General features: G+C 38.6%; 1 protein-coding gene across 2 annotated transcripts; it reads left to right on the top strand.

Annotated features, from left to right (window-relative positions):
- The first annotated feature begins 449 nt into the window (after nucleotides 1-449).
- On the top strand, nucleotides 450-8,800 carry LOC147856843 (uncharacterized). 2 transcript variants are annotated; one of them, XM_087328871.1, is made up of 12 exons: nucleotides 450-819; nucleotides 2,180-2,251; nucleotides 2,364-2,452; nucleotides 2,544-3,425; nucleotides 3,502-3,610; nucleotides 3,685-3,783; nucleotides 3,876-4,574; nucleotides 4,661-5,853; nucleotides 5,923-7,700; nucleotides 7,794-7,927; nucleotides 8,027-8,484; nucleotides 8,567-8,800. In XM_087328871.1, the coding sequence occupies exons 1-11, from the start codon at nucleotides 765-767 to the stop codon at nucleotides 8,413-8,415; spliced, it is 5,499 nt and encodes a 1,832-aa protein (XP_087184997.1). In that variant the 5' UTR covers nucleotides 450-764; the 3' UTR covers nucleotides 8,416-8,484; nucleotides 8,567-8,800. The 2 variants fall into 2 exon arrangements, with proteins under 2 accessions (XP_087184997.1, XP_087184995.1); XM_087328869.1 differs by having other exon boundaries at nucleotides 4,661-7,700.
- Nucleotides 8,801-9,922: the final 1,122 nt, after the last annotated feature.

The following is a 9,922-nucleotide window of genomic DNA, read 5'->3' as shown; positions in this document are numbered from 1 at the left end:
GATATTGTGAGCAATACAGATGGTTGAATTCCTCCTTACAGAAGAAGCTATTGCCAGAGACGGTGTGAGAGCTTCGATCAGAACCCAAAGGAAAAACTGTGTGTGTGTTCCAAAGGAATAGCAAATCGGAGATAATCATCTCCACATGATGTGATGAGAGAGGGGCCAAAACAGTAAATAAATGAAAATGTTCAGACTAAAACAAAAAAGCAGCAAAAAGCCAAGAACCAAAAAGAAAAACAAAATGAAATCCACCGATTGGAAGGGGCAGGGAGCCGGTGGACATGTGGGTGTGACCGGCAACCGCCGGTCATCATCATCATCATCATCATCATCACCAAATCTCCTTCCTTCAGAAAAGAATAGAGAAGAAAAAGAGAAGGAAAAACAGAGAGAGAGAGAGAGAGAGAGAGAGAGCCTTCAGTCCGCCATAGCCACGCAGGATCCTTTCTTCTTGACGCACGTATATATATATATGTGCGTACCTCCATACATAAATACATACAGAGATAAAACCACAAAGTTTGCCCACTATTACCATATGAACCATGTTTCTTCTCACCTAACCCTAACCTTAACCCTAAATTTGTTTGCTTTTCGTCTTCTTATTCTTAATTTGTTTTCCGTCTTCCTGTAGCCGTCTCTTTAAACCCAAATAAATCATCTCACTTAATATATACGGAGCACTAGTCTATTATTCTCTCTGTTTTAGTTGTTACTTCTGTCATATATTTGTTCTGTTCTGTTCCTTCAATAAAAAATCGATGTCTGATTCAAGCAAAGGAGGTTCAGTTATCTCGGAATCATCGAGGATCCATGGTATTTTTTTTTTCTTTGTGGATATGCATATATGTGTGTATGTACCCTAAGGAGGGTATTTAGAATTGTGGATAAATTTAATCCAACAGAATAGAACACACATATTCTGTATATATATGCGTATATGCTTTCTAATTTGCTACTAAAATGTGTTTTTTTTTCTGTGTATATCATTACGTGCTTTAATAATGTAGGAGTAGATCTTTCATCATTTGCAAGGTAAATCAGAGGCAAATAATATGATCAGACAGTATCTAAAAATAGTTTTCAGTCTCGAAAAGCCACATCTGTGGTTGGATTACGAAGTTGTAAGATTGTAATGCTAAAAAATAATTTATTCCTCGTCTGAGAAACTGACTAAGTATGGGTTAAATAAAATAAAATGTCATTTAAACTGTATGTTGAAGCTGCCAAAACTTGCTAGTAGGATGAATTTTTTAGCATATTAAATAAAATGTCATTTAAACTTTATGTTGAAGCTGCCAAAACTTGCTAGTAGGATGAATTTTTTAGCATAAAAATCCAGGGTTAATGTATGAAGGAAGAATCTATCCGTTTTTTCCGCACACTCATAGGTACTATTAGATAGGAGTGCTCAAAGTCTAGAGACAGACCTAGTGGGTAATTATGGTCTTAATTCCGAATGTGCCTTTTCAATAATAGGTATGTCGGAACCTAACATGTCATTCCTTTCTTATAATGAGTGCCAATAGGTCCTGAACCGTCGTTTTAACCATCATGAGTTAACAGCATTTGTCAGGAAAATATCTTAACTTATCCTTTAGGATGGATAAATGTTTAGCTAGTCAGAACAGTATCCTAACTTCTTCTCTTATGAAGAATGATGATTGATGATTTCCCCACACAAGCAGTGCAAGGTGATTGGATTGCATAGGTATCCAAATGATTTAGACCCTAGAGGCTAATAGGATGGAAAGAACCATCAATCATCATTCTACTGGTCTTAATGGAAAATACTATTGGTCTAAATATGCCATAACCGTCCAGTTACAATTGTGAGTTATGTTGATAATGCTGCTCAGAAACAAGTTGATCAATTGGCGAATGGATTTTGATGATGTACTATGATAGGATTTACTTTTTGTGCATTACTAGACTTCTAACTAGCGGCTCTGAATATTCAACCTCCATTTCAAGAGAGAAGGTGGAATTCTCCCAAAAACATTTAATGTTCTTGATTAGTACATGTCTCTGACTCGTCATTCCATGCACGTATGTCATTGTCTTGGTTAATATATGTTCGCAGTTATCCTTATGATTGTTTTGTAAAAGCACTATTATCTTATTCTTAGTGTTTGAACACGTTTGATGAGGTAACACTATTTGATTGGTCTTTCAGATGAAGGAAATGATCTGACTGGAGTCAGAAAGTTAGTTGTTGGATTGAATGATGTGGTACCAGAGCAAAAAGGTGCATTCTTGATGAATTGTATACTCATTATTAGAGAATTTCTTGTAGATTTTTGTATAACATTAATTCATCAAAACATGGGTGTAATGATTTATACGTTTCACAATCACAGATTTTATGGGGTTAGATACCACAATTCCTTTGTCTCCACAATGGCTGATTACTAAATCTTGTGATGGAAAGCCTCCAACATGTGCAATGGTTAGTGTGATAATAAAATATCCATAAGGTAGTTCTAACTTAGTTCAAGACTTTGTATGAAAAGCTTTTAAGGATATTATGTGAAATTCAGGATTCCCCACGCACTCATGGAGGAAATAGTGATTTTTCTAATAAGGAACGATGGAGGCCGGAAGGAACCCGAGACCTTGACAACAAGAAGAAAGATTGGTGGCGTACGCCGGCCGATGCCGACGTTAATGTTAATGCTAACACTAATGTTATTCGCCGAGATGCCTGGAAGGAAGAGGAGAGAGACAATGTTCCTGTTCTGAGTGTAAGGCGTGATAGATGGAAAGAAGGTGCAGATGATTCAAAGAAACTTGAACGACGAAATGAAAATCTTACAATTACTAGAGATTTGGATGCTACTCGTCGTGTTAATAAATGGAGCTCTCGTTGGGGCCCTGATGATAAGGAAAAAGATGTTAGGAGAGAGAAACGACAAGAAAATGAGAAAGATGGAGATAGTGGGCAGTATAGGGATAGACAACACTTGACCTTGGGTAGCAACCGGAATGAACTTGATCGAGAGGTGGATTCATCTTCTTCTCGTGATAATAGAGCTTGGCGTCCTCCTTCTATTTCTTTGAGAAACAAAGCAGAAGCTCCCCTTTTGAGCTCGACTCCACCTAAATATGCTCCTGGTTTTGGTGTAGGAAGAGGTAAAAATGAAAATTCTAATACTGGTTTTGTTGTAGGCAGAGGAAGAGCCAACCTTTCAGGTTCTTGTGGTGTTGTATTTGGCTTGGGTTCTTCTATTGGTGCTTCTGTGAAATTTGATGTTCATCAAGGATATCGATATCCCAGAGCAAAACTTCTAGATGTTTACCGGAAAATGAGCAATAGTTTGTCTTTTAGTAAACTTCCTGATAATTTCAATGAGACACCAGAGCTCACACATGTAGAACCTGTTGAGCCTTTGGCTGTTATTGCACCTGATGTGGAGGAAGGGGTGAGTTCAACAACTGGCTCTCATGTATATGCTCATTGCCTTCTCATGAATTATGTTAAATGTTTACCTTTTGTAGTCTATCCTAGAAGGCATTGGGAAAGGTGACATTGTTAGCAGTGGAGCTACATACTTGGGTCAAAAAGGCACAAGAAATCATGAGGATCTCAATCAGAAGATATCCAGAGGTTTGATGCTTTTGTGTAAAATTCTAGTTCTGTTTGTATTCTCACACTCATACTCTGATACTGAACCCTGACAGGTGTGAAGAGTGAACCAGCCAAAGAAATTGTAGATGTAATCGAGAGTAGTGATGCATCTGCTCCTTTTAAATCATCTGACCTTGATATACATAGAGAGGGTAAGCAAGTTTGTATTCAAACTCATTATTGTGAACAATGGGATATGGAATCTGGATATTATGTATTGAGTGGAGTTCTGTCCTTTTTACAGGTCATAGTATCAACAAAGATGCCCTACCAAATACTTTGGATACTAACGAACTTGAAGAAGAAGAAGAAGAAGAAGATGATGATGACGATGAAGAGAAAACGGACAAACTCTGTATGGATGACGTTAAACATGAGGAAAGTCAGCTGTTTGCTGGCCCTGATGGAACAATTAGTATGGAATGTGGTAGTTTTGGCACAGCTGATGAGAGATTAGAGATATGTGATAAGCATGTAGAGATGCATTTTTCCAAAGACCCAAGATCTGTTACAAGTATGGAGCATGAGGAGAGAAAGGAAGTTTTTGAAGAAAAATATGTTTCCACCCCACCAGAAGAGCTCTCTCTCTATTATCTTGATCCTCAAGGAACGATTCAAGGGCCTTTTCAAGGTGTGGATATCATCTGTTGGTTTGAATTAGGTTATTTTGGACTAGATCTTCCGGTTCGTCTTGTCGATGCACCAGAAGATGCACAGTTTTCTCCACTAGGTGATATAATGCCACAGTTGAAGATTAAGACTGAAACACCTTGGGAATATGATGCTGCCGAACATACAAACAGGGAGGAGATTATCAATGAAGCTAGTTTGATGTTGAAATCCTCTGTAGTAGAGGCATCTCAAGAACCTATTAGACACATTGAAGGTGATCAGAATGCCTCAAGGCATTTTGCTGAATCTAATTTTCTTGATGCCAGGAGAGGTTAGTTTTGATTTTAGGATTTTTCTCTGTATTGGTTCAAAGCAAGTTCAATGTCTGTAACTTATTTTTTATTATTGTCACTACAGACAATGTATTGGAGGCACAACAGCAGAGCACTGGTGGGATTCCTGAAAAGGTTTTTTTGGATAATCTTTTGACGATGCCTACATTTTCTGAAGTAGAGATAGATAAAATGGAATTGCCAAAACGATCATCTTTTTCGCAAAACTGGCAAAATAATCCAGATGTTTTACAAGAAGTGTCCAGTGGATATCCATCCCCAAGGTTGCAAACTCCTCGAACCAAGTTTTGGCAGGCAGACATGCATCCCATTACATCTGAGCCAGAAATGCATCCGACACTAATAGAGAGCTCCTCCTTACACGGCTTAGATGACTTTCATGCACAGAAATTAATGCAGCTTGAGAAGCTACATTTACAACACAAAAGGGAGCTCTCTCTTTCTCAACCAAATCTTCAGCATCCGCACGTGCAAGAACAACAGCTTTCTTTGCTAGAACATTTGAATCAACAGAAAGCGCTGGTTTCTCCTTTAGATCAACTTGTTGTACCTGATCTTAATATGAATATGTTCCATCACCTTTCATCTCCACATCTGCTGGCTTCCCCACATCATCAGCTATCTGCATCCCATCCGTTGTCACGATTGCAGCAAAGCAAATTTCAAGGTCCTTCTAGTGAGCCAAACCTTGACCAGCTGCTAAGACTTCAGCAGCAGCAACAACAACAACACCAGCCTCCACATTCACTTCTGGAACAATTGTTAATGTCGCAGCAGCAATATCCTCTGGCTGATCCTCTGGCTGTGCCTCATGTTATGCAAGATATGACACGGGCTGATATGCATATGCATCATTTAGAACAACACCATCAAAGACATTCAGAAGACGCCTTACTTGGACTCTTATTGCAGAGGCAACACGAAGAAGAGCTACTACAAACTCAAGTTTTATTGCAGAGGCAACGTGAAGAAGAGTTATTACAAGCTCAGCAAGTCTTATTGCAGAGGCAACATGAAGAAGAGATACTACTGCAAGCTCAACAACGTGCGCATTTGCTCCAACAACAGCAATTGAAGTTGGATGAGCAACGAGTATCAGGAGTATGGGAGGTCAATGAGTTTGGGCAGTTTGTACGCACTCAAGCATCGATTCCTATGCATTCTACTCATGAACCTATCCAACAACAACAGATGCATATGCTGCAACGGAAGCCAAGCTTTTCTCATGGACATCATCCTCGGGCTCAAAATATGCAGGCAGAACTGTTAGGTATGCATAATACAGATTTTCCTCAATTGCAGCATTCTAAAGCTTTAGATATGCAGATGTTGATGGATCTGCAACAAGCTGAAAGGGATCTTTCGACACTAATGCTTGGTGGAGCCTCAAGAGTGAACGTGGATACTCTTCAAGGGCAAAGGACAAGGTTTGATGGACATAATAATATGCCTTCACAGAGTTTGATGGCATTTGAGGCTGGATTGCTAAATAGAAGCCAAGGCTTCAGGAACACTGCCATGGAGTCAAGTGAAGGTTCCATTGGCAGAGGGTGGAGATCTCAGGCGGTCGAGTTGGGATCAATTGAAACACATGAAAGGGAGGCAAGGGTCAATCAAAACATCAGCCAACGGATGTTGTCTGGTGTTGCCTGGAAACAAGACTCAGCTTTGATGCGTGATTATATGATTGATGCACAGGGATTCTCCATCGATTCTGAATATTTGAGGCAGCATTCTAATGATAATCAACGAAATGTGTTCAAGATCCCGCAGCATCAAGAGATCAACCCTGATCATCGAAGCCAGCATTCTGGTGATAATCAAAGTAATATTTCAATGATGCTTCAACATCAAGAGATGAATGCTGAATATGTAAGGCCGAAATATGCTGATAATCATGTCAATATCATAAGAATACCGCAGGAGCAACAAGACAAGGGGACTCTCCATTTAAGTAATGGAGATTTACAGAGGATTTTAGGTTCAGCTTTGCCATTGGATCATAGTAGAGTTGACACTTCAATATTTATGAATGAAGAATCATCTATTTCAAATTCGACTATTAGTCCTCATCAGCCAAATCCAAATTCCCAATCTACTTGGGCTGGTTTAATTCCCTCAAATATAATGGTCACTGATTTAATGCAACCTGAGACAAATTGGCCTGGAGATGATGCTGCTATCCACATAGATGAGACCACAACTGTGCCATTGTCAGCTGAGAAACCGGGAAAAAATGATTATTCTTGGATAAAAACAGATTGTGCAGTTCAGGAGGAAATTCCGCTCGTTGCATCTACTTTTGATGTACAAAAAAACCCTATCCAGAACAGCTCTATTCTGTCAAGTCTTAGTGGCAATAACTCGCTTTACAGAAAGAATGACCATGAAGACGTATCTGGTTCAATGAGCCATGTGTTTGACATCTCACACACAATCACTGATGATACTAGTGACATCATAGAAACCAAAGATGTGAAAAAAAACAAGAAGAAGGGTGCCAAAGGTAAAGTTGGAAGATTGGTTGTATCAGAGTCGTCTCCTGCACCGTCAAGCCCAGGAAAATATTCTGGATTGACCAAAACAGTAGAAGAATTTCCCTCTGTGATAACCCCTCCAAGCCCTTCTTTTGGTGACTTTTTGCCAATCAAAGATTTAGGTGGGACTGCCCCTTCCTCGGGCCATGTGATAACCCCTCCAAGCCCTTCTCTCGGTGACATTTTGCCAATCAAATATGAAAGTGCGATTGCCCCTCCATCACCGGCATGGTCTCTAGATCCACATAAACTGTTGAAAACAACAAAGTCACTGAAAGATGTTCAGAACTTAGAAAAAAAGACCAGGGATGAGCTTGATCAGCATCCACGATCCATAGAGCCGATGCAATTTGTGTCAAAAACGGTTTCAGACCCATTACTTGTAAACACCAGTGCTGCATCTGCATGGCGGAAGCCTTTGTTGTCCCCTGCATTGCAATCAGCAAGCCAGTCTAAATCTCAAGGAGTGTCTCAGGCAACTCCTAATCCAAATATAGGCGTTTTAGACAACGATGCTGATCTATTCTGGGACTATACTATTATGGGAAATAGCACGCAGCCTTCCAGGTTTAGAATGTTGAGATTTTTGTCCAGCATTGAAGTGTAATCAAGTTTTCTTTCTCTTGTCTCTTATGTGAAATTCTTTTATGCATATATTAGGGTGGATCAGAACAACATAGCAAATAAGGGACAGACTAGTGCAGCATGTGGGCAACAAACAATGAGCATTGCTGAAGCAAAGGCTTTTCGGCATTGGTGTGAAGAGCAGATTAAGAGATTTAGCGGAAAGGGTCGTATCCTTTTTGTTAAAGAAAGCTGATGAAATGAAACAATAACTTAGTTTTGTAATGAATTGATAATGCTGTCTGTCATCCTTAAGCATTTTGATTCAGACATGTCTCTTTTGGAGTTCTGCATGGCTCTTCCATCTGTAGCCGAAGCTGGCGATTATCTCACCATGTATCTTGGTGATGGAACTTTAGTGGAATCTTTCAAAGCTGAATTTCTCCGACGAAAAGAGTTAATTTCTGCAGAAGTGGCTCGTGTTGTTTTCCCCACCAGTGAGTCCGTGATAATGGGTTCCTTTGATGGTGAAAGACGTGAAGATCCTGTATCTAGAAAAGCTCCCGAGGTGGAAGACAATAATTTCGAAGTTGTTAGATCAGGAAAGAGGAGAGGTAAGAAGGGGAAGAAAGTGGTTGATCCATCATTGGTGCTAGGTTTCAATGTATCAAGTAGTAACCGGATTTTAATGGGAGAGATCCAACATATCGATGACTAATTCGAGCAATAGAGGATAAAGGTCCAAACCCTTGAAAAACGATCGATTGATCGACTCACTAATGGGCAGGTAATAAATTGTCCTTAAGGTTTATGCTGGATAATGAATGATATCAGAAAGCATATATGGTAATGGGATTTATTTACAACAGAAAAGGGTTGCCTTGAGGGATGCCTATTAACATTGTTCATCAAAGGAAAAGTTTCACACAAGGAAGAAAAGAAGAGCATGGGGTTTTTCGACGTCTCTTCTTTAGTGTAAATACAGACTTTGTATATCTTGAGTGTACAAATTGTTTTTGTAAATGCCTGTTCAGTGTGAAAAATTGAGCTTTGTATACATCGACAAAAGAACAAATGATTTGTTAATTATATAATACTTTTTCTCTGCCTACGTACAAGGTCATTATGTAGAGAGAATAGACAGAATCTCTCAAGTCTCTTCAAAGAATATCCTCTTTTTCATGGGTTGGAGGACGACCTTGGTTTTATCTGTCTTCTTATATACCTCATTACTCCTGTTTGTATAGGTATAATGATCAAACTAACTGTTTGTTTTAAGTTATGGAAAGAAGTAACGATATATTTCAGGTATGCAGATATATTTTTCCACTGGATTGAACATAAAGAAATTCATCAGCACATAATAAGTCTTTAAAAGCCTTCAACAATCATCCAGAAAAGAATGTAGTAAGAATGTAGTTATGGTATAACTTGTGCTAGAACATGCAAATCAATAGGCGAAAACTTTATTTTCTAAAGGTAGGGTATAACTTGTTTCCTACTGTTTTTGCATGCTCTTTCACTAACATGGAAGTTGAAAATAAAACTTCTAAAATCTCCAAGATGGGTTAGTTTAGGTCCTTGAATCAATGGAAGCATATTTGATAATGTGGGCCACATGATGATGGTCCTTGATTTGTTGTTAGGATGAGTATTGATGGACCAACCTTCTGAAGATGAGAAATCAAATATATGCCTATAGTTCAGCGCATAAAGCAACAAAGAACAAGAACAGGTATCATAAAAGCAACAAGAACAGGTATCATTACTCTAGTCAATGTGTTAAACATCAAATTTAATGTAGAGTTTAGGCATGCTCCTAAATCTCAAAATTGAACATAGAGTTTAGTCAAGATCTAAAATTAAGGATATTGAAGCTTTATCATTTTAAATAGAAATGTTGCTTAACAATTTAGTAAAGAATGGACCATCAATGTCAACACATCAAATCATATTATAGAACATTGAAGAAAAATATGCACAATTATGAATTGGGGCTTTACTTGTAACTCAGGAAAGGATGATACAACTAGGTGTACTTGTAACTCATAAAAGGATGATACAACTAGGTGTACTTGTAACTCATAAAAGGGTGATACAACTAGGTGAAAAAAAAGGTGCAATGCTAGGAAAACGATACTATGCATATTAACAAGTTTCTCATTGGAAGTGAAGAATTGTTTTTGGAAACTTTGTTGAGTGAATTGTTGTGTCTGTACTTGTAG

Source organism: Azolla caroliniana, unplaced genomic scaffold (genome assembly GCF_043228905.1).
Source record: "Azolla caroliniana isolate FFs.n. ecotype wild unplaced genomic scaffold, voAzoCaro1.0.p SCAF_12, whole genome shotgun sequence".
Taxonomy (NCBI): domain Eukaryota; kingdom Viridiplantae; phylum Streptophyta; class Polypodiopsida; order Salviniales; family Salviniaceae; genus Azolla; species Azolla caroliniana.
The sequence above is the reverse complement of the archived record's forward strand: the minus strand, read 5'-3'. Positions and strand labels throughout refer to the sequence as shown.

Excerpts from the sequence above, each read along its gene's own strand:
- LOC147856843 (XM_087328869.1), top strand. The coding sequence starts at position 765 with ATGTCTGATTCAAGCAAAGGAGGTTCAGTTATCTCGGAATCATCGAGG. Across the intron at positions 3,784-3,875 it reads CCTTGATATACATAGAGAGG|GTCATAGTATCAACAAAGAT; the intron begins GTAAGCAAGTTT and ends TCCTTTTTACAG. Across the intron at positions 7,701-7,793 it reads AATAGCACGCAGCCTTCCAG|GGTGGATCAGAACAACATAG; the intron begins GTTTAGAATGTT and ends TGCATATATTAG.